Below are 23,080 nucleotides of genomic sequence, written 5' to 3' on the forward strand. Positions count from 1 at the left end.
CCTTGCCTTATCCATGTCACAATTTGGACAGAAGTTGCCGTAAACAATGTTGCGGATGCGTGAGATGATGTTGTGCGGTTCTTAAAAATCAATGCTACCAAGAAAATGGGTCTCATTTCTCAGGATCCTTTGTGTCGGCATCAACATAATAGCAATTCCCAGAAACTGCCTTGAGTTAAAATTTACTTACTCACAAGCAATCAATGGATTTGCCAATTTCACTGAGACGCGAATGCGGCAAGATATCAGACATTCCATGGTGATATTCACAGACACTCCACGGTGACAGCTTTCATTTGCTGACGCGAGTCTTAAGTAGCAGGAGTGCGGGCTCTTCATCTTTGATCTTTTATTGCTTCAATCGATACAGGTTTGTTCAATACCTTCTCCACCAAGTGCACAACCTTGTCCTCGACATATCCTATCTATTCTATAGTATACATTCGTAAACTAGTCTTAGGTATGGGCCACTAATACACGGTTCGACGAACAAATGATGCTTGTCTGTTTGAAGGATAGGTGGATGAAGTATTACAGATCTCTTCCCAAAGCTTCTGCTACTGTCTTAACTGCTAAGAATCAGTGAGTATTGCACTCAAGAGCACAGTAATCGCCACGCAGCATTTCCTCGTCCTTAGAATTTCCGAGGAGGGGGGCGACATCGAATTTGCGGCGGGATTTCTTCTCAACATCATAACGCGGATCGCTACGTTTGAGCAGCACTTGCAGTACCTCCTTCATCGTAGGCCTCGTGGAAGGCAACGTCGCGGTGCAGAAGATCCCAAGCTTAAAGACATTGCTTATTTCATCAAGGTACAAGTCCTTGTTGATCTCCTTGTCTATCGCATCAGATATCGGCTTGCCATCTTGGACGTGATGCCATGCCCAATCCGCAAGGCACATGTCTTGGGTCCCATCGTTAGCCTCCCTCCCGGTTGTCAGTTCCAAGAGAACGACTCCAAAGCTATAAACGTCGATCTTCTCATTAACTCTTCTTGTATGAGCATACTCTGTTATTCATCAAAGAAGAGGAATGGCATAACTAAGTATTCTTGCTGGTAGGATACGAAGAAGGTGAACTTGCATAGCTGAAATGAACTCGTGTTAAGCGAATAGACAAACCTGGTGCAAGGTAGCCGAAAGAACCGGCAACAGCTGTCATCGTAACGGCTTCTCCGTGCTTGGCCAACATCCTGGCAAGGCCAAAGTCAGCAATTTTTGCATTGAACTCGGAGTCCAAGAGAATGTTGCTTGATTTCACGTCTCGGTGGATGATTGGCGGGGAACAATCATTGTGCATATAGCAAAGTCCTTTAGCGGCTCCTAGCGCAATCTGCAACCTTGTGGGCCAATCCAAGAACATATTGTTGGCTACACCCGAGACGGGTGACGATCTTTTCGTCTTGTGAAGCCAATGGTCCAAGCTGCGATTTTCCATGTACTCGTACACTACGAGCTTCGAGTCCTCACAAGTAATACAGCACAGCAATTTGATGATGTTCAGATGCCTTATGTTCCCAAGTATCTCCACTTCTGCTAAGAATTGCTTCTCCAGCTTCTCATCCAATTTTCGGCTATTTGAAATCCTTTTCACCGCGACTGCATCACCAGAACGATTCACGATAACTCTGTATACTTTTCCTGATCCGCCACTTCCGATCACATTATGCTCCTTCAATCCCGACAGAACATTCGATTCTGTAAAATTCAAACTTTGGAATGGGGTTAGCTTTGGAGATGAATCAAACCTGTCTCCCTTCTTTCTGAAAGCTCTGATTGTGATTACCACCGCCAACAAAATGAATATCACCGCAGCGATGGCCAAGACCACAATCAAGGCGAGATTTGCTGGCGAGTTTTTGCTCGATCTACCAGATTGGGATTTGCATACATTGAGCCTCATGAACGAATTGGATGCGCAGAGGCCCAGGTTGTTCAGGAAACTGGAGTTGTACGCGGCGTTCTCTAACCCGTCTGGGATTCGTCCGCTGAGGCGATTGGAGGATAAATTCAGAAGGGTCAGCTTCAGCTGGCCGATTTCAGGAGGAATCAAGCCGGACAATTGGTTTTCAGACAGGTCCAACTGCGTGAGTACCGGTAGAAGACCGATTTTGCTAGGAATTGGTCCCGCCAATTGGTTGTGACTAAGATTCAGAGTGTTCAATTTGTTCCACGAAACAATATCTGTGGGAAGATTCCCAGAGAGCTTGTTCTGATCTAGCAAAAGCGTCGTCAGAGAAGGAAGCTCGGTTAATTCAGCCAGAACAGTGCCACTGAGGAGGTTGTTACTGGCATCAAACACCACCAAGTTCCTCCAGGATGACAATATGCTAGGTATCTTGCCAGAGAATTTGTTGTTGCTCATCTCGATCCGAGTGAGGTTCGGGGACAACTCCTCAGGAAGATTGCCAGTTAATCCATTACCACTCAAGATCAAAGTTGTCAAGTTCGGTGACATCCAGAGTCCTCCAGGCACACTGCCGGTGAATCCATTGTTGTTCAATCTCGCGCTGGACAAAGTACTGCAATTTCCAAGTGACCTTGGCAACTCCCCGCCGAGATTGTTGCCCATAGCGGCCAACCCGAACAGCGTGCCACCGTGGCACAGTTGTTCTGGCAATGCGCCAGTCAAGTTGTTGAAGGCTACTTCAAATCTTCTGAGTGCGGAAAACTTGCCGAAGTCCGGGGGGATGGTGCCCGACAAATAGTTGTTGGACAGCCTGATGTCGCTCAAAGCGGGAAGACTCCCGATTCCTTCCGGGATTCCCCCGGACAATTGATTGAACTCTAAATTCAACCTGGATAGATTCTTGAGCTTCCTGAAATCTTCAGGTATGTTCCCCGTCAAATCATTATCTGACAGATCGATCACGCTCAGTTTGGCCGCGCTCACTGACTGAGGGATCGACCCGGACACATTGGTCGTGTACACGTACAGCTCGGTTAAGTTCGTCAGAGCGAAAATGCTACCCGGGATTTCTCCGGTCAACCGATTCTCCCCCAAATCCAAGTGCTCGAGAGCCTCCATATCGCCGACCGTCTCAGGGATTCCGCCGTACAGGTTCGTCTGCGCCATCGAGAAGTACCGCAGCTTCTTCAAGGCGGTGAAGTTCCGTGGCAGCTGCGACGGCTTCAACTTTTCGTTGTCCCCAAGCCTCAGTTCTTCAAGACTAGCGAGGCTAAAAATCTCTTCAGGGTAAGTGCCGTTATACTTGGACTGGTAAAGGTGAAGGATCCTCAGCCTCCGCAGCCTCGCGACCGACGCTGGGACGTCGGATGAGAAGCTATTGGCAGCGAGAATCAGGACCTGAAGATCGGCCATTAGGTCGATATCGGATGGAATAGGACCTTGGAAGTAATTCTGGGACAGGTCGAGGTATACGAGATTGGAACAGCTGTAGAGAGCTGTGGGGAACTCTCCAGGGATATTGTTGTTGGAGACGTCAAGCTTGGTGAGATTCTTGAGGTCGCAGATGAACGCGGGGATCGAGTAATTTATGTTCAGGTTGGCAAGATTGAGCTCGGTGACCAAGCCTTCCTGGCATGCGATCTCGGGCCACGCGCAGTGGGAGGACGAATTGGAGGCGACCCAGTGGGCGAGGGAAGATGGGTCGTGCCAGGATTGCTTCAGCCTCAGCAGGACCTGCTGCTCTTGCTCCTGGATCTGAGACTCTGCAACGTGGGGGAGAAAGCAGAGGAAGACGAGGCAGGGGATGCAGAAGGAGGGGAAGAAGACGCGGACCCGAGGAGGCGATGAGGCTAGTGTTGGCATAACTGAAGGCCGTTTCAGAGCCTATTACTCTCTCACCGGCAACGGAGCTTGAGATCTGATCAGCTCAAAGCATGAATCAAAACATGTCAGCTCGGTTTTGTTTATTGCTCTGCAGAGTGCCGAGCCCCCCCAAGGTTTTTTAAGTGATGAAATCTGGTGGGTCCTGAGATGATGGGTGTGAACGTGAAATTTTGTTCCTCTTTTGTCCTTTTCCCATCTCGCTTCAACTGATGTCTTCTCATCTCAGTCAACGAGTGAAAGTGGGGAAGAGTCAGAGAGCCAATGATAATCCAATCCACCTTGTCTTAACATTTTTCCTCTGGTTTTCTTACCTGCAAAAGCCGGCAAAACCAGATTTTTTTTTCCAGATCGGTTTAACGGCAAGCCAGAAGACGACAAGCTTGTTGTTCCTCTGCAGAAGGCAAAAGAAAATGTCGCCGGTTTTTTTACCTGTTTCCTTCATTTCAACATCAGCATGAGCAGAGCAAAAGCAGGGGAAGGAGGAGGGAAAAATTCGAAATGCACGTTGGGAATCAGGGGCAAAGATGGAAATTTGACGGAATCTTGGCTGTGCTGAAGTCCGCATATCAATTTCTAAACCAAGTTAAGGTTTAGAAACAAAAAAGATTTGACCAAAAAATTAAAAGAAAGCGTAGTTACATAAACAGTAGTTATTAGGAATAATGCCGCAAATGATCTGAATTTCAGTCCAACGTGTGATGCGTGTACTTTAAATTTGTTCACCGTGATCTTTCGACTTTGGTTTAATGTGCAATGTCATCATTGACTTTTAATTTATTCAATGCGATCTCTAAATTTTTTATACGTGTTCGATTTGCTCTCTGAATTAAGGACAATATTAAGTATTTTTATATAATTTTTAAATTAAATTAAATACGTTTTCAAATTTAAGGGTCATATTAAATAAATTAATAATTTAGAATAGATAAGATAGAGACAGGTATATAGCGCCACGTGTGCTGTTGACCCTGGGGGAAAACCATTAAATACGGGGCAGTACGTGACTACCTGACCTAGACACACCTTCGAGGAAATTCTCGGGGGAACGTTGAACGATGAACGTTGACCGGAGACTTTTTTTCCTTCAATTCCTTCGGCTGGATACAAGGTGGTGGAAGACTTCGACTTTGCTTGCCCCTCCCTCCACGCACGCTGCGACGTAGATAGGCCAACTACCGTGGTTTGTACTTTGTGCTCTTCCCAGCCAAATCGACCGATCAGGATTAAATTCTAATCTCGCATTTAAGATGAGCGAGTCATGATTATAAAATTCGAAATGAAAGATATGAGACTGCAAGATACGACATCACGATCGGGTAAGATAATTCTAATCGAGAACTTCGCAGATCGATCTATTGTTCGACAATCTTGTGACAGTAGTAAGGGCGAAAGATAAGAACTTTTCATTGGATTCATTGAAGAAAGTACACATTGCACGCAAAATCACATTCACCCGTGGAATTTTTTTTTTTTGGTTGAATCGTTCGTGGAGTTTTTGATTAAATATTCGACACTTTTACGACTTTGTTTTTTGGTGGAGGAAATTAGAAAGTAAGGCAACAGCATGTAAGTCTATCTAATCAAATGTGGCTGATTTATCGATGATCCCGATATATGATGTAGTGAGAACTTTCATCACACAGAAACTCGATAAGAAGTTTCTTAATAATATCTAACAAAAGCCTCAATTTTAACTGTCTTCTTAGGCTCCGTTTATTTTTTGAAAAATGGGTGATTTGGAAGATATTTTCCTAAAAATGATCGCGTGTATTGCTTAAAATAATTAATCAATGAAATTTTTTTTCATTATCGGCAACAATTTGCTTATAAACAATAAGCGATCATTATTCGAAAAATGCTTTTCAAATTACTCATTCTTCGTGAAACAAATAGAGCCTTCAAGTGCTTCTAGACAGTGTGGAAAGAGATGATTCCTTGCCCTAGAAAAGGACACTTTTGAAAAAGAACAAATACAAAGTAAGGTGAGTGATATGAAACTTGACTTGCTAAAAAGAAGGTAAGAGAAAAAAAGAGTCATTGATCAAAGCAGAGGACCATGTTTTTCGCTGAGTTAAACCCAACATCCTCTCTGTTTATCTCCCTCCCTTACTTTTTTCTTGGGTGCATCATGATTAGTGTCATCCTTAGCTAATAGGTTTTGCTAAGGGTGACAGTGAGACGCTTTACAAATATCTAGAAATTGCATTCTTATGATTTGATTTTTGCATTGGAATTAATTGAGATTAGAGATTCCTAAGAATTTGCTGTCTTATGATTAAGTATCCTTGTGAAATTTATCCTAGGATTTCTGTTTTGTGTATGTTTCCACTAGAAATGATAGATAATAGATCCTTCAAGGAAAATTTGTTCTTATATCTTGGGGGCAAGAATAGTGAGTAGGCACGGCATTGTTACTAAGTGTCTGCGTTTCGGTTTACTGAGGGAAATTGTAAACAGATGGCTCCTTTAGCTGCTAAATCATTTCAAAGTTACTGATCGCCTTAGTACCGACCCGATATTCTGCATTATTCTTGTCACAAGTTGGACAGAAGTTGCTGTCAGCAGTGTTGCGCATACGTGAGATGAAGCTGTACTATTCTTAAAACTCTAATCGAATCAAGAAAACGGGCTCGGTTTCTTGGTTCGTTTTCTGTCATCATCATACAATAGCAATTCTTAAAACTGTCTGAGTTAAGGAATTTACTTCCAAGCCATCCATGGATTTGGCGACTTTACTGAGATGCGAATGCGGCAAAAGATCAGACATTCAAAGGTGATATTCACGGTACACCAACGTTTTTCTTCTTGGAAGTCCAAGTAGCATGAGCGCTCTTCGCCTTCTATCTTTTATTGCCTCAATAAGTATAGGTTTGCTCAACACCTTCTGCAGAAACAGCACAACCTTGTTTTCTATCTATCTAGCTCAAATTGACATGTCCATCTCTCCTATATTCTGCATTCTATAGTATACATTCAGAAACTAGTCTTAGGTATGGGCACTAATACGCAGTTACGCAAAACGTATGGTGCTTGTCTTTATGTAGGATAAGTAGAGGAATTTCTACAGAAGTTGAGAGTCCAGATCACTTCATAAAGCTTCTTCTACAACTGTTTTTAGTGCTAAGAGTCGGTAAGTGTTCCCCGGAGGACATGATAATTGCTGTGCGGCATTTCCTCGTTCCAAGAATTTCTGAGGAGGGGCGACTTAGAACTTGTGCCGGGATTTCTTCTTGGCATATTGCTACATTTCAGCAGCACTTGTAGTACCTTCTTCATCGTAGGCCTCGTGGAAGGCTGCGTAGCAGTGCAAATGATCCCGAGCTCAAAGATGTTGCTCATTTCAGCTATGTACGAGCCATCGTTGATATCCTTGTCTATCGCATCAGATATCAGCTTGCCATCTTGGATGTGACGCCATGCCCAATTGAAGAGGCACATGTCTTCGTCCCTGTCGTTGGCCTCCCTCCCGGTGATCAGTTCCTAGTGAACGACCCCAAAGCTATAAACGTCAATCTTCTCATTAACTCTTGTCGTATGAGCATACTCTGTTATTCAACAAAGCAAAGGCTAGGCAAAACTAAATATTCTTGCTGGTAGGACGTGAGGAAGTCGAGCTTTGCCTAGCTGAAATGAACTCATGTTAGGTGAATAGCCAAACCTGGTGCAAGATAGCCGAAAGAACCGGCAACAGCTGTCATCGTCGCAGCTTCTCCGTGCTTGGTCAACATCCTTGCAAGGCCAAAGTCAGCAATTTTTTCATTGAACTCCGAGTCTAGGAGAATGTTGCTCGATTTCACTTCTCGGTGGATGATGGGCGATGAACAATCATTGTGCATATAGAGAGGTCCCTTAGCTGCTCCTACAGTTATCTGCAACCTTTTGGGCCAATCCAAGAACATATTGTTGGCTACACCCGAGATGGGCGGCATTCTTTTAGTCTTGTGAAGCCAATGGCTCAAGCTGCGATTTTCCGTGTACTCGTACACTACGAGTTTCGAGTTCTCACAAGAAATACAGCACAACAATTTTATAATGTTCAGATGCCTCATGTTCCCAAGTATCTCCACTTCTGCTGAGAATTGCTTCTCCATCTTCTCATCTAACTTTCGGTTATTCGAAATCCATTTCACGGCAACATCATCGCCAGAATGATTCACGATAATGCAATATACTTCTCCTGATCCGCCACTTCCAATTACATTATGCTCCTTCAATCCTGACAAGATATTCCGTTCCGTAAAATTCAACCTTTGGAATGGGGTCAGTTTTGGAGTTGAATTGAACCCATCCCTCTTCTTTCTGGAAGCTCTGATCGAGAATAGCACCGCCAACAAAATGAACAGCACCGCGATGATGCCCAGGATCACGATCATGGCGAGATTGGTACGGGGAAGGGAAATTGCAGACACTGAGCTTTAAGGATGAACAGAGGCCAGGGGTGTTCAGGAAACTGGCCTCAAATGCGGGGTTCTCTAACTCGTTGTTCTCTAAGTTGAATGGGACTCATCCGCTGAGATAGTTGGAGGATAAATTCAAAAGGGTCAACTTCAGCAGGCCGCTTTCTGGAGGAATTGAGCCAGACAGTTGATTTTCAGACAGGTCCAACTGCCTAAGTACTGGTTAAAAACCGAATTCACTAGGAATGGGTCCCACCAATGGATTGTGACAAAGATTTAGAGTTCTCAAGGATTTCCACGAAACAATAGATGTGGGAAGATTCCCGGAGAGCTCATTCTGACCTAGCAAAAGCGTCGTCAGAGAAGGAAGCTCGGTCAATTTAGTTGGAACCGTGCTACTGAGGAGGTTATTACTGGCAGCAAACACCATCAAGTTCCTCCATGATGACACTAGGCTAGGAATCTTGCTAGAGAATTTGTTGGTACTCATCTCGATCCGAGCAAGGCTCGGGGACAGCTCCTCGGGAAGCTTGCCAGTTAATCCATTACCACTCAAGATGAAAGTCGTCAAGTTCGATGACGTCCAGAGTCCTCCAGGCACATTGCCAGTGAATCCATTGTTGCACAATCTCGCGCTGGACAAAGTACCGCAATTTCCAAGTGGCTCTGGCAACTCCCCGCCGAGATTGTTGTCCATAGCTGCCAACCCGAACAGTGTGCCGCCACGGCACAGTTGTTCCGGCAATGTGCCGATCAAGTTGTTGAAGGCCACTTTGAATCTTCTGAGTGCAGAAAACTTGCCGAAGTCCTGGGGGGGATCGTGCCTAACAAATTGTTGTTGGACAGCCTGACAACGCTTAAGCAAGAAGATGGCAGATGCCTTCTGGGATTCTGCCGGACAATTGATTTAACTCTAAATTCAAGCTGGATAGGTTCTGGAGCTTCCCAAAATCTTCAGGTATGGTCCCCACCAAATTATTATCTGACAGATCGATCACATTCAGGTTCGCCGCACTCACGGCCTGAGCCGAATACATCGGTCATGTACACGTACAACTCGGTTAAGTTCATCAGAGCGAAAATGCTGCCCAGGATCTCTCCGGTCAACAGATTCATCCCCAAATCCAAGTGCTCAAGAGCCTCCATATCGCCGACCGTCTCAGGGATTCCGCTGTACAGGTTCGTCTGCGCCATCGAGAAGAACCGCAGCTTCTTCAAGGCGGTGAAGTTCTGTGGCAGCTGTGATGGCTTGAACTTGTCGTTGTACTCAAGCCTCAGTTCTTCAAGACCAGCGAGGCTAAAAATGTCTTCAGGATACGTGCCATTGCACTCGGACAGATAAAGGTGAAGGATCCTCAGCCTCCGCAGCTGCGCGAGGAAAGACGGGTCTTGCCAGGATCGCCTCAGCTTCAACAGGACTTGCTGTTCTTGATCTTGGATTTGAGACCCTGCAACATGGAAGGGGGAGCAGAGGAAGACGAGACGGGGAATGCAGGAGGAGGAGAAGTGAAGGCGAGGAGGCGATGAGGTTAGTCTTGGCATAATGCCAATGGAAGGTCGTTCAGAGTCTTCGGTGTTGCCAGCTTGAGATGAGATCTGTCAGCTCAAGGCGAACTTGAAGCAAAACGTGTTAGTTTGCTTTTGTTTATTGCTCAGCAGAGCCCAAGATTTTGGTTCCATTTTGCTCGATGTCTCATCTTTGTCAACGGATGAAAGAAGCAAAACCTCCGCACAAGGCAAAAATATTCCTAGTTTTACATGTTCCTCCCTTTCAGACGTAAGTAAGTCCTTAAAATGCTTGGTCTAACACTTTATCCGAACCTCAGGATCCTTTGGACATAAAACAAATAGAGGGTATTCCCCCATCAGGGAATATATATATGATTAGAAATTGGGGCTACAGGGCGTGCGGGCCGGCACATTAAAATAAGGATCGCATCTATGGAGCCCGTCGTCCCTGTAAATCAAACAGACAGGCCGCAGAGGCTCCTTTAGTAGCATTCTCGTTGTAAGGAGGAATCATTATGTAATGGGATAATGACAAGAATGATCATTGAACTTTAATTTAATATGCAATGTAATCCTTGAAATTTAGCTCAATATGCAATATTGTCTTTGAACTTTTAATTTGTTCAATGTGATTCCTAGACTTTTGATATATGTTCAAGTTAGTCCCTAGACTATATGGAAATATCTAATGTTATGCTTTCATTAATTCAAGTTCGGGTATAATATTGAATATTTTCATATAGTTCTAGGATTAATTTGACTATGTATCAAAAGTTCGTGGGCCATATTAAACAAATTAAAAGTTCATGAACCACATTGCACATTAGACTAAAGTTGAAAAAATTACCAAAAAAGTTTTAAACCTATTGCAATTGTGCTAATTCAGTCCTAAACCTTTTTTTTTTTACTGATTTAGTCCTAAACCTTTTGCAATTGTGCCAATCAGTCCATTTGGCGACTTTTGGCCTGCCGGCACTGACGTAGAGGCTGGCCGACCAGCCGGCGAGCCAATGTTTTAATATTTTTTGTGAATTTTAATGATTTTTTTATGATATTTTTCCTTTTTCCATTTTTTTTTTTTTTTTTGTTTTCCTCCCCTCCCCTTCGTCTTCCTCTTCCCTGTTTAACCTCCTCCTTCCCCTTCCACGTTTTACCTCCAGCTGGTCGCCAAGCAGGCAATCAACCAAAGGACGATTGGCGAGGCTCTCGCCGGCCTCGCCATGGTCGGGGAAAGGCTGACCTCGCCAGCCCAAATCTGGCGAGGTCAAGCCTCGCCATGGCCGGGTGGGCGAGATCGAGCATCGCCGGGCCATGACAAGGCTAATGAGAGCCTCACCGAGGTCCGGGGAACACGCAGCCGTGTGAGATGTGGATCGGCATGACGACCCTCGACATGTAGAACCACGGCAGGGGCTGCAACGAGAAGTTGCGAGGGGCGGCGCGAAGGCGAAGACTATAGGTTGTGGTTGTAGATGGTGGCGTGGTGGGTGGCCTGCTGGTTCATTCTTTTTCTTCGGTGAATTGTTGTAGAAGCAGAAGAGTAGGGAAGTTGAAGCCGAAGAACAGGGGAGGGGAAGGGAAGAAAAAAGAATAAAATAAGAAAAGGAAAAGAAAAAAAAAAGGGGAAAAAATAAAAAATAATTAAAATATTAGTTCGTCGGCCGGCCAGACGCCACGTCGGCGCCGGCCGACCAAAATTCATCCGAAGGACTGAATTGACACAATTACAATAGGTTTAGTACTTTTTTGGTAATTTTCCCGGTTAAAGTCAGAGACCGTATCGAACAAAATGAAAGTTTAAGGACGGTATTGCACATTAAACTAAAGTTCAATGATCGATTGTATCATTTTCCCTTCCATAAATGTAATATATGTGCCGAATTTAATATGGACCGACAAAACTTCATTGGGTGGGCCAATCTTAAGCTATGCCAATGTACATTCCGAGTCCGGGGTAACAGATAACTTCCACATGTCAATTTCGACTCTCCTCGAACCCTTTGACGAGGCTAGCTTTAGTATTTCATGGATCGTGCATTCGTGTGCTCACATCTATGGATCGTGACCCGTGTCAGCGCGCACTTTTTCATTTCGAGAGAAATAAAAGATCATCAGTGTGGTTACCGAACAGTAACCATCGGAACGAACGCTACCAGATAAGTAAGTTACTTGGAGTAATAGACAAATTGAAGAGTTCGACGTACGTCATTCAGTTGGATGGATTTGCGAAGCGTCCTCAATCATTTAGATTGTTTAAAAACACGTATGAAGAAATCGTGGGAACTCCACGTCGAGTCTCACCGAAAAAACACCAATTTTCCTCATCATGCAAAGATGGTGGGAGACTTTGACTTGCTTTCCCTCCCCCCTCGAGGCTCACGTTGTGAAGTAGATTAGCCAACGACCCTCAAGATTTGCATGTTTTGTGCTTTTTCAGATGATTTATCAATGAAAGATTAATCGAGTAGTCGTGATGAAATTAAGTCCTTCCGTTAATTGCATCTTTTCAAAGTTTTAGGATTCGATTGCATATTCGTGACAAGTTTTAGGGCTCGATTGTACTTTTAGCGACAAATTTCAAGACATCCAACGCACTTATCCAAAAATATCAATTTAAAATTCTTGATAAGCTGGTTGTAATTTTGAGGTTGAAAATAAAATACGTCGAGCTGCTCACGGTTATATTATTCTTAAAAGGAAATTGCTTTAGAATCTTGCAAGCGAATCCTTCATTGCTTAGTAACGTGGGTGAAGATTCGGAACAAACTCGTTCGTCTTGTTTAAACTTAGAAAATAATACAACAATATGTGGGGAAATGCCTTTTGCATAAATGTAAAAGACTTTAGAGTACATGGCTTTTATAAAATGCAACCGTTTGGTAAATAATATTCTACAAATTTTGGCACCCATCTTAAAAGTAATTTGAAAAGGTATAATAAAAAGAAAAAAACATAGGCTGGATGAGCTCACCCAAGGGCCGAGATTACGAGAGGATAACAGTGGCTCTGATACCATGTTAAAAAGTTCAACTCAAAATTTTAAGCTAATTGGTAGATGAAGACCACATAAATATAAAGCATATAGGACCCGTTATCATGCGATGTGGGATAACAACTTCACCACCCCACCTCGGGTGCAAGCTGGATTACGAGTTGATAACATTGGCTACGATATCATTTGAGATTTTGTTGGACAACCGCCTACTATTCTAAAAGGTTAAGCTGATGAATGAAAGCATGGTTTAATATTTAATTAGTCTAACGGATACCTACTCATTTGTCAACTGAAAGTTCGAATGTGAGTCTCTATCCCTCTGGATAATTCCTAATTCGTCATTAGCGAAATTTGTTGCTATAGAAGGTGAAGATTCACATCTTTCCTTGGTAGCCAAAGGGAGCTCGGTTTCACCTTCTCGTTTCTGGTTAGGCGATCACCGATCGCATCCAGGACGCTCTAATCGAATGGACAAAAGGATTCTCGATAGCAAACACGGCGGATGATAACTGTATTAATTTGTCTTGTGATTGACTGCTGCTATGCCTGTACACAAAATGGATGCATGCTGGCAGATCCATCCACCTCCATTTGACATCCGTGCGGCAGCTTTGGTAAAGGGTACTTTGTTCTTTATGGTTTAGCTGAAACCAAAAGAGATCTTTTAAGATTCTTATGTATGCTAGTTATTTTCTTCTGCATCAATCTGGACTAGGCAACACTTGTTTAAAGAAAAGCAAGAAGAAGAATTAGGCGTTACTAATGCATGGCTCAGCGCTTTCTGTCAACTGGTTTCGAATGGGATTTCATAGTCAGGATTCCTTGACTTGCTTAGTTGATGTAGGTTAGTGATACGATTTGAACATTGGGTGGAGGTAGACGTTCCAACCCGGATGTTGCTGCTGCTGTCATATTTCGGCACTGGAACGAGTGCTGCTTATGTTGAGCGGATACATGCCCAAGCGGCACAGTCCTCCGCCTAAATCTTGAGAGATGGTAAGTTCTTTTACTTCTTAGGTCTTATACCCAATTATGTTGCTAACACCTACCATGTTCACCTTCGAGTATCGGTAATAAACTAACAATGTTTGGAGCTCGGCTGTCTGGCATTGTCAAATTTCTTTTCCATCTTCAGCACTCAAAATTCACCAGTACTCCAGTGTTACCAAACACAGCCTACTTCTTATCAAACTTACTTCCGTCTCGTTTTCTTGATGTTTACTGCTGGACTTTTTCTTTAATTGTCGAGGTTTAAAATGCTTTTCTTGAAACAAGGTGGATTGAACTTACTGAGTCTGGCAAATGTATGGTGGTGGGTGACTAAACGTCTTTGTCCTCGTGGGCCATCAACACAGAAAGGGGCAATTTTCCGGTCGTCGCACCTTCCAGGCTAAAGAATGAGATGAAACCCTGGATGACGAGAGCTTGAATCCAGGATAGTTTTGTTAAGAATGGCTGATGAATCAGCATTTTTCGGGGATCGTTCCACCGAAGCTGAAAATTCATTTCATATTAAGGTACTATTACAAATTTGGGAAAATTTCAAAAAAAAGGGCCCGAAGTGCTCTCGTTTTCTCAAATAAGGGCCCTGAGTGAACCTCGTTTTAAATAAACGCCCGAAGTTGCATAGTATGTTTCAAATAATGACTTGAAGTGGCCATAGTGTTTTAAAAAAGGGTCTAGCTTAAATGGCATTTTCGTCATTTCTCATTTTAATTTTATGCATTTTTTCTTTATTTTTTCCTTTTTTCCATTTAAAAAAAAAAAGCCACACGGGAGGGAGGGCTGCCCCTCCCGCTTGTGGCCGTCGGCCCACCGCCGTGGGGGGTCAACGGGGCTAGTGAAGGCTGGCGGGGTCGTCGACGCCCCGGTGAGGGCCGGCGACCCCGCTAACCAAAGGCGAGGGCCTGCAAAATCGGGAGAGGATAGGGCCCTCTCCCGAATTTGGGCGAGGGTCGGTGACCCCGCCCAGACCTGGGCGGCGGCCATAGGCGAGAGGGCTACCCCTCCCGCCTGTGTATTGTTGTCTTTTTTTTTTTTTTTTGTTAATTTTATAGAAAATGGATAAAATATCTAATAAAAAAGAAAAAAAAATCAATTAAGTAAAAAGACGAAAATACCCTTGAAATCAGGCCCTTTTTTGAAATTTTATGGCTACTTCAAGTCCTTATTTGAAATAATATTCACTTCAGACCCTCATTTGAAAAAATGAAGGCACCTCAAGCTCTTATTTGATACAAGATTCACTTGGAAACCTTATTTGAGAAAATAAGAGGACTTCGGGCCCTCTTTGAAATTTTCCCTACAAATTTTAACCCTCACTGCTTCTTCATACGAGCATGAAATGGTTGGGTTTCCTAAGCTTCTGTCGTAAATTTGCAGGACTCCCGACATGTCTGCCATGACACGTCGACACGTGTTCTAATCTCGCAGTGGTGGGGAAAAGATTAAGGGATAACTTGGAGGAATCAGCCTATCTCCAGCCTAATATCATACCTATGGTGTCTCTCATGGCATAGATTTTTCACTTCAGTTCTGTGTAGTAGTAATGAAGAAGTAATCTCTAATCAAAGAAATTCTTTTGCAGCGTAGATCGATTGTAACAAATGGATATTCAGGGAGTTCAAACGCAAATCCAATGGGCCACGTTTCTGGAACAATGAAAGATAGTTCTTAGCTCTCCTATCCGTAATCATCTGCAACTAAATCCTTGAATTGCTTATTTAATGCTTCACTTTCCTAAATTCAGGTTCCCGCTTTAAGAATTACGGAGTTCCCTAGAGCTGATGCTGATTCGTCCGTCCTCAGATATCCAACACCTCCTTGAGAATGAGGACAGCTGCAGTCGATCTATACGGCATAGTCGCCCACATGAGGTGCTCGTCTTGCTGCTGCAGGGATATTTGGCATCCTGAAGAAGCTGGGAAGAGATACCCTCGCTCAGGGACAGGGAGAAGCAGAGATCAGTTATTGCACTGGACTGAGGTCAGTTCGATCACCAAACCAAATTCCGGAACTGCGTGGAGGCCACTCTCCAGGAGTTGCTGGAAGTTGCCGAGAATATGGTGACTGCGCTTTTGAATGACGGCTCAGGCATCGGAGCTGCCCTTCTTGTTGGGCTTTCTTTGAAAATACCTCGAGACGGAATGACCCTGGAGTTTCTCCGTTTGACATGAGAATCTCGCTTTTTCAATTTTGTATGCTTCCCCACCGTTTTCTCAGGATATCAATAGAACGGGTTACTATTTCAGACGGAACTTCTCAGGGATTTCATCTTTGTGCATGTTTCCATCGGAGATAAGCTCGAGGAAAAATCACCCTACATTGTTGGGAACTGTCTGCGTTTTCCTTTAAATCCCTTTATCTGCTAAATCATTTCAAAGTTACCGATCGCATGGTACCAATTCTTGACCTTGCCTTATCCATGTCACAATTTGGACAGAAGTTGCTGTAAACAATGTTGCGGATGCGTGAGATGATGTTGTGCTGTTCTTAAAAATCAATGCTACCAAGAAAATGGGTCTCATTTCTCAGGATCCTTTGTGTCGGCATCAACATAATAGCAATTCCCAGAAACTGCCTTGAGTTAAAATTTACTTACTCACAAGCAATCAATGGATTTGCCAATTTCACTGAGACGCGAATGCGGCAAGATATCAGACATTCCATGGTGATATTCACAGACACTCCACGGTGACAGCTTTCATTTGCTGACGCGAGTCTTAAGTAGCGGGAGTGCGGGCTCTTCATCTTTGATCTTTTATTGCTTCAATCGATACAGGTTTGTTCAACACCTTCTCCACCAAGTGCACAACTTTGTTCTCTACATATCCTATCTATTCTATAGTAGTATACATTCGTAAACTAGTCTTACGTATGGGCCACTAATACAAAGTTCGACAAACAAATGATGCTTGTCTGTCTGAAGGATAGGTGGATGAAGTTTTATTGAAGTTGGGAGTCCTAATCTCTTCCCAAAGCTTCTGCAACTGTCTTAACTGCTAAGAATCAGTAAGTATTGCACTCAAGAACACAGTAATCGCTGCGCAGCATTTCCTCGTCCTTGGAATTTCCGAGGAGGGGGGTGACATCGAACTTGTGGCGGGATTTTTTCTCAACATCATAAAGCGGATCGCTACATTTGAGCAGCACTTGCAGTCCCTCCTTCATCGTAGGCCTCGTGGAAGGCAGAGTCGCGGTGCAGAAGATCCCGAGCTTAAAGACATTGCTTATTTCATCAAGGTACAAGTCCTTGTCGATCTCCTTGTCTATCGCATCAGTTATCGGCTTGCCATCTTGGACGTGACGCCATGCCCAATCCGCAAGGCACATGTCTTGGGTCCTATCGTTAGCCTCCCTCCCGGTTGTCAGTTCCAAGAGAACGACTCCAAAGCTATAAACGTCGATCTTCTCATTAACTCTTCTTGTATGAGCATACTCTGTTATCCATCAAAGAAAAGGAACGACATAACTAAGTATTCTTGCTGGTAGGATACGAAGAAGGTGAACTTGCATAGCTGAAATGAACTCGTGTTAAGCGAATAGACAAACCTGGTGCAAGGTAGCCGAAAGAACCGGCAACAGCTGTCATCGTAACGGCTTCTCCGTGCTTGGCACACATCCTTGCAAGGCCAAAGTCAGCAATTTTTGCATTGAACTCAGAGTCCAAGAGAATGTTGCTTGATTTCACGTCTCGGTGGATGATTGGCGGCGAACAATCATTGTGCATATAGCAAAGTCCTTTAGCGGCTCCTAGCGCAATCTGTAACCTTGTGGGCCAATCCAAGAACATATTGTTGGCTACACCCGAGACGGGTGACGATCTTTTCGTCTTGTGAAGCCAATGGTCCAAGCTGCGATTTTCCATGTACTCGTACACTACGAGTTTCGAGTCCTCACAAGTAATACAGCACAGCAATTTGATGATGTTCAGATGCCTTATGTTCCCAAGTATCTCCACTTCTGCTAAGAATTGCTTCTCTAGCTTCTCGTCCAATTTTCGACTATTTGAAATCCTTTTCACCGCGACTACATCACCAGAACGATTCACGATAATTCTGTATACTTTTCCTGATCCACCACTTCCGATCACATTGTGCTCCTTCAATCCCGACAGAACATTTGATTCTGTAAAATTCAAACTTTGGAATGGGGTCAACTTCGGAGATGAATCAAACCCATCTCCCTTCTTTCTGAAAGCTCTGATTGTGAATACCACTACCAACAAAACGAATATTGCCGCAGCGATGGCCAAGACCACAATCAAGGCGAGATTTGCTGGCGAGTTTTTGCTCGATCTACCGGATTGGGATTTGCAGACATTGAGCCTCATGAACGAATTGGATGCACAGAGGCCTGGGTTGTTCAGGAAACTGGAGTCGTACGCGTAGTTCTCTAACCCGTCTGGGATTCGTCCGCTGAGGCGATTGGAGGATAAATTCAGAAGGGTTAGCTTCAGCTGGCCGATTTCAGGAGGAATCAAGCCAGACAGTTGGTTTTCAGACAGGTCCAACTGCGTGAGTACCAGTAGAAGACCAATTTTGCTAGGAATTGGTCCCGCCAATTGATTGTGACTAAGATTCAGAGTGTTCAATTTGTTCCACGAAACAATAGCTGTGGGAAGATTCCCGGAGAGCTCGTTCTGACCTAGCAAAAGCATCGTCAGAGAAGGAAGCTCGGTTAATTCAGTCGGAACAGTGCCACTGAGGAGGTTATTACTGGCATCAAACACCACCAAGTTCCTCCAGGATGACAATATGCTAGGTATCTTGCCAGAGAATTTGTTGTTGCTCATTTCGATCCGAGTGAGGTTCGGGGACAGCTCCTCGGGAAGATTGCCAGTTAATCCATTACCACTCAAGATCAAAGTTGACAAGTTTGGTGACGTCCAGAGTCCTCCAGGCACATTGCCGGTGAATCCATTGTTGTTCAATCTCGCGCTAGACAAAGTACGGCAATTTCCAAGAGACCCTGGCAACTCCCCGCCGAGATTGTTGTCCATAGCGGCCAACCCAAACAGCGTGCCGCCGTGACACAGTTGTTCTGGCAACGCGCCAGTCAAGTTGTTGAAGGCTACTTCAAATCTTCTGAGTGCGGAAAACTTGCCGAAGTCGGCGGGGATGGTGCCCGACAAATAGTTGTTGGACAGCCTGATGTCGCTCAAAGCGGGAAGACTTCCGATTCCTTCAGGGATTCCCCCGGACAATTGATTGAACTCTAAATTCAAGCTGGATAGATTCTTGAGCTTCCCGAAAGCTTCTGGTATGTTCCCCGTCAAATTATTATCTGACAGATCGATCACGCTTAGGTTCGCCGCGCTCATTGACTGAGGGATCCACCCGGACACATTGGTCGTGTACACGTACAACTCGATTAAGTTCGTCAGAGCAAAAATGCTACCCGGGATTTCTCCGGTCAACAGATTCTCCCCCAAATTCAAGAACTCGAGAGCCTCCATATTGCCGACTGTCTCAGGGATTCCGCCGTACAGGTTTGTCTGCGCCATCGAGAAGTACCGCAGCTTCTTCAAGGCAGTGAAGTTCCGCGGCAGCTGCGACGGCTTGAACTGGTCATTGGACTCAAGCCTCAGTTCTTCAAGACCGGCGAGGCTAAAAATCTCTTCAGGGTAAGTGCCGTTATACTCGGACTGGTAAAGGTGAAGGATCCTCAGCCTCCGCAGCCTCGCGACCGACGCTGGGATGTCGGACGAGAAGCTATTGGCAGCGAGAATCAGGACCTGAAGACCGGCCATTAGGTCGATGTTGGATGGAATAGGACCTTGGAAGTAATTCTGGGACAGGTCGAGGTATACGAGATTGGAACAGCTGTAGAGAGCTGTGGGGAACTCTCCAAGGATATTGTTGTTGGAGACGTCGAGCTTGGTGAGATTCTTGAGGTCGCAGATGAACGCGGGGATCGAGTAATTTATGTTCAGGTAGGCAAGATTGAGCTCGGTGACCGAGCCTCCCTGGCATGCGATCTCGGGCCACGCGCAGTGGGAGGACGAATTGGAGGCGACCCAGTGGGCGAGGGAAGATGGGTCGTGCCAGGATTGCTTCAGCCTCAGCAGGACCTGCTGCTCTTGTTCCTGGATCTGAGACTCTGCAACGTGGGGGAGAAAGCAGAGGAAGACGAGGCAGGGGATGAAGAAGGAGGGGAAGAAGACGCGGACCCGAGGAGGCAATGAGGCTAGTGTCGGCATAACTGAAGGTCGTTTCAGAGCCTATTACTCTCTCTCCGGCGACGGAGCTTGAGATCTAATCAGCTCAGAGCATGAATCAAAACATGTCAGCTCGGTTTTGTTTATTGCTCTGCAGAGTGCCGAGCCCCCCCAAGGTTTTTTAAGTGGTGAAATCTGGTGGGTCCTGAGATGATGGGTGTGGATGGGAAATTTTGTTCCTCTTTTGTCCTTTTCCCATCTCGCTCCAACTGGTGTCTTCTCATCTCAGTCAACGAGTGAAAGTGGGGGAAGAGTCAGAGAGCCAATGATAATCCAATCCACCTTGTCTTAACATTTTTCCTCTGGTTTTCTTACCTGTAAAAGCCGGCAAAACCAGATTTTTTTTTTCCAGATCAGTTTAACGGTAAGCCAGAAGACGACAAGCTTGTTGTTCCTCTGCAGAAGGCAAAAGAAAATGTCGCCGGTTTTTGTTACCTGTTTCCTCATTTCGACATCAGCATGAGCAGAGCAAAAGCAGGGGAAAGGAGGAGGGGAAAAATCGAAATGCACGTTGGGAATCAGGGGCAAAGATGGAAATTTGACGGAATCTTGGCTGTGCTGAAGTCCGCATATCAATTTCTAAACCAAGTTAAGGTTTAGAAACAAAAAAGATTTGACCAAAAAATTAAAAGAAAGCGTAGTTACATAAACAGTAATTATTAGGAATAATGCCGCAAATGACCTGAATTTCAGTCCAACATGTGATGCGTGAACTTTAAATTTGTTCACCGTGATATCTGGATTTTGGTTTAATGTACAATGTCATCCGTGACTTTTAATTTATTCAATACGATCTCTAAATTTTTTGATACGTGTTCAATTTGCTCTCTGGATTAAGGATAATATTAAGTATTTTTATATAATTTTCAGATTAAATTAAATTAAATGCGTTTTTAAAATTTAGGAATCGTGTTAAATAAATTAATAATTTAGGATAGGTAAGATAGAGACAGGTATATAGCGCCACGTGTGCTGTTGACCCTGGGGGAAAACCATTAAATACGGGGCAGTACGTGATTACCTGACCTAGACACACCTTCGAGGAAATTCACGGGGGAACTACCAGAAGCCCTCCAACGTTGAACGTTGACCGGAGACTTTTTTTGGTTTTATTCCTTCGGCTGGATACAAGGTGGTGGAAGACTTTGACTTTGCTTGCCCGTCCCTCCACGCACGCTGCGATGTAGATAGGCCAACTAACGTGGTTTGTACATTGTGCTCTTCCCAGCCAAATCGACGGATCAGGATTAAATTATAATCTCAGATTTAAGATAAGCGAGTCATGACTATAAAATTCGAAATGAAAGATGTGAGACTGCAAGATACGACATCACGATGAGGTAAGACAATTATTATCGGGAATTTCGCAGACCGATCTATTGTTCAACAATACCGTGACGGTAGTAAGGATGAAAGATAAGAACTTTTCACTGGACTCGTTGAAGAAAGTACACATTGCACGCAAAATCACATTCATCCGTGGAAATTTTTTTTTTTTTTTTTTGGGTCGAATCATTCGTGGAGTTTATGATTAGATATTTGACACTTTTACCACTTTGATTTTTGGTGAAGGAAATTAGAAAGTAAGGCAACAGCATGTAAGTCTGTCTAATCAAATGTGGCTGATTTATCGGTGATCCTGTTATATGATGTAGTGAGAACTTTCATCACACGGACACTCGATAAGAAGTTTCTTAATAATATCTAACAAAAGCCTCAATTTTAACCGGCTTCTTAGGCTCCGTTTATTTCTCGAAAAATGAGTAATTTGGAAGATACTTTCCTAAAAATGATGTTGTGTATTGCTTAAAATAATTAATCAACGATTTTTTTTTTCATTACTAACAACAATTTGTGTATAAACAATAAGTGATAATTCTTCGAAAAATGCTTTTCAAATCACTCATTCTTCGCAAAACAAATAGAGCCTTCAATTACCAACGCCATTTGAATGATGAGATTTCGCGTTAACGTGATAGTCTAAATTGTCGATATTTACACATTTCAAAAACTTGGGGCGAACACATATTTCCATCCCGAAACACACGTGCTTCTAGACAGTGTGGAAAGAGATGATTCCTTGCCCTAGAAAAGGACACTTTTGAAAAAGAAAAAATTACAAAGTAAGGTGAGTGGTATGAGACTTGACTTGCTAAAAAGAAGGTAAGAGAAAAAAAGAGTCATTGATCAAAGCAGAGGACCCTGTTTTTCGCCGAGTTAAACCCAACACCCACTCTGTTTTTCTCCCTCCCTTCCTTTTTTTCTTGGGTGCGTCATGATCAATGTCGTCCTTTGCTAATAGGTTTTGCTAAGGGCGACAGTGAGATGCTTTACAAATATCTAGAAATTGCTTTCTTATGATTTGATTTTTGCATTGAAATTGATTGAGATTAGAGATTCCTAAGAATTTGCTGTCTTATGATTAAGTATCCTTGTGAAATTTATCCTAGGATGCTGATGTTTTCCGAATCGTGTGGTTCTAATTCTTGCACGAGTTACTACCACAAGAAACCTTAAATTTATAATCATGCGACAAGTCCATCCAGATTAATTTTCGTCTCACAGAAAAATCCAAAACTAGGACCTCAATGGCACATTCATCCCAAACTAATTTTCGAATTGCAAAAAGTCCCAGACTGGTATCCTTGACCCAAATCTACCTTCCGTTAAAATGCATACATGTAGATATCGTGGATTTTTCATGTTGGATCAGTCATTCTCCAAGTCAAATCGGTCTTATTGCCATCCGCCACGTGTGTTGACATGTATGCACTTTACCGTGATATTGGATGGAGTACTAATAAAGGGTAGATTTGGGTCGAAGTACCAGTTTGAAATTTTATTTTTTTTTTGCGAGATGAAACACTAGTGTAGAGTAAATGTGTCACGGGCAATCAATTTAGAATTTATTGTGAGACGAAAACTAATAAAATCATGTATACAAGGATATTCTCATAAGCAAAAGGAATGTTTAGCAAAAAAAGATAAGAAAACATAAAATACACCACAAAAAAAAATCATCAAATTCATAAAAGAGATTCGATTGGGTTGCGGAAATAGTTGCATAAAGTACAATGAAATTCTAAAACTTCTGAAAGTTATGTAGTCGAGGGCCTCCATTATGTCCGTTTGTTCCGAGTGATCGCCACGAACAATTTGTACTCATT

The 23,080-nt window shown here is 43.7% G+C and overlaps 2 protein-coding genes and 2 pseudogenes across 2 annotated transcripts; 1 reads left to right on the plus strand and 3 right to left on the minus strand.

Moving 5' to 3' along the window:
- Positions 1-146: 146 nt before the first annotated feature.
- On the minus strand, positions 147-3,883 carry LOC115740588 (receptor-like protein kinase 5). The gene is made up of 3 exons (XM_048277345.1): positions 3,831-3,883; positions 1,123-3,793; positions 147-1,010 (listed from the first exon to the last, which is right to left on the minus strand). Exons 2-3 carry the CDS (start codon positions 3,770-3,772, stop codon positions 580-582), a joined length of 3,081 nt encoding a protein of 1,026 aa, XP_048133302.1. The 5' UTR covers positions 3,773-3,793; positions 3,831-3,883; the 3' UTR covers positions 147-579.
- Positions 3,884-6,913: 3,030 nt separating this feature from the next.
- On the minus strand, positions 6,914-9,732 carry LOC115740577 (annotated as a pseudogene).
- A 3,519-nt stretch (positions 9,733-13,251) lies between these two features.
- LOC125314856 lies at positions 13,252-15,919 on the plus strand (annotated as a pseudogene).
- Positions 15,920-16,251: 332 nt separating this feature from the next.
- LOC115740587 (receptor-like protein kinase 5) lies at positions 16,252-19,999 on the minus strand. Its single transcript, XM_030674089.2, has 2 exons — positions 17,246-19,999; positions 16,252-17,133 (listed from the first exon to the last, which is right to left on the minus strand). The coding sequence occupies exons 1-2, from the start codon at positions 19,893-19,895 to the stop codon at positions 16,703-16,705; spliced, it is 3,081 nt and encodes a 1,026-aa protein (XP_030529949.1). The 5' UTR covers positions 19,896-19,999; the 3' UTR covers positions 16,252-16,702.
- Between the last annotated feature and the right edge of the window lie 3,081 nt (positions 20,000-23,080).

The sequence above is a fragment of the Rhodamnia argentea genome, chromosome 4 (assembly GCF_020921035.1).
Source record: "Rhodamnia argentea isolate NSW1041297 chromosome 4, ASM2092103v1, whole genome shotgun sequence".
NCBI classification, from domain to species: Eukaryota; Viridiplantae; Streptophyta; class Magnoliopsida; order Myrtales; family Myrtaceae; genus Rhodamnia; species Rhodamnia argentea.

Excerpts from the sequence above, each read along its gene's own strand:
- LOC115740588 (XM_048277345.1), bottom strand. The coding sequence starts at position 3,772 with ATGCCAACACTAGCCTCATCGCCTCCTCGGGTCCGCGTCTTCTTCCCC. Across the intron at positions 1,011-1,122 it reads TTTCGGCTACCTTGCACCAG|AGTATGCTCATACAAGAAGA; the intron begins GTTTGTCTATTC and ends GATGAATAACAG.
- LOC115740587 (XM_030674089.2), bottom strand. The coding sequence starts at position 19,895 with ATGCCGACACTAGCCTCATTGCCTCCTCGGGTCCGCGTCTTCTTCCCC. Across the intron at positions 17,134-17,245 it reads TTTCGGCTACCTTGCACCAG|AGTATGCTCATACAAGAAGA; the intron begins GTTTGTCTATTC and ends GATGGATAACAG.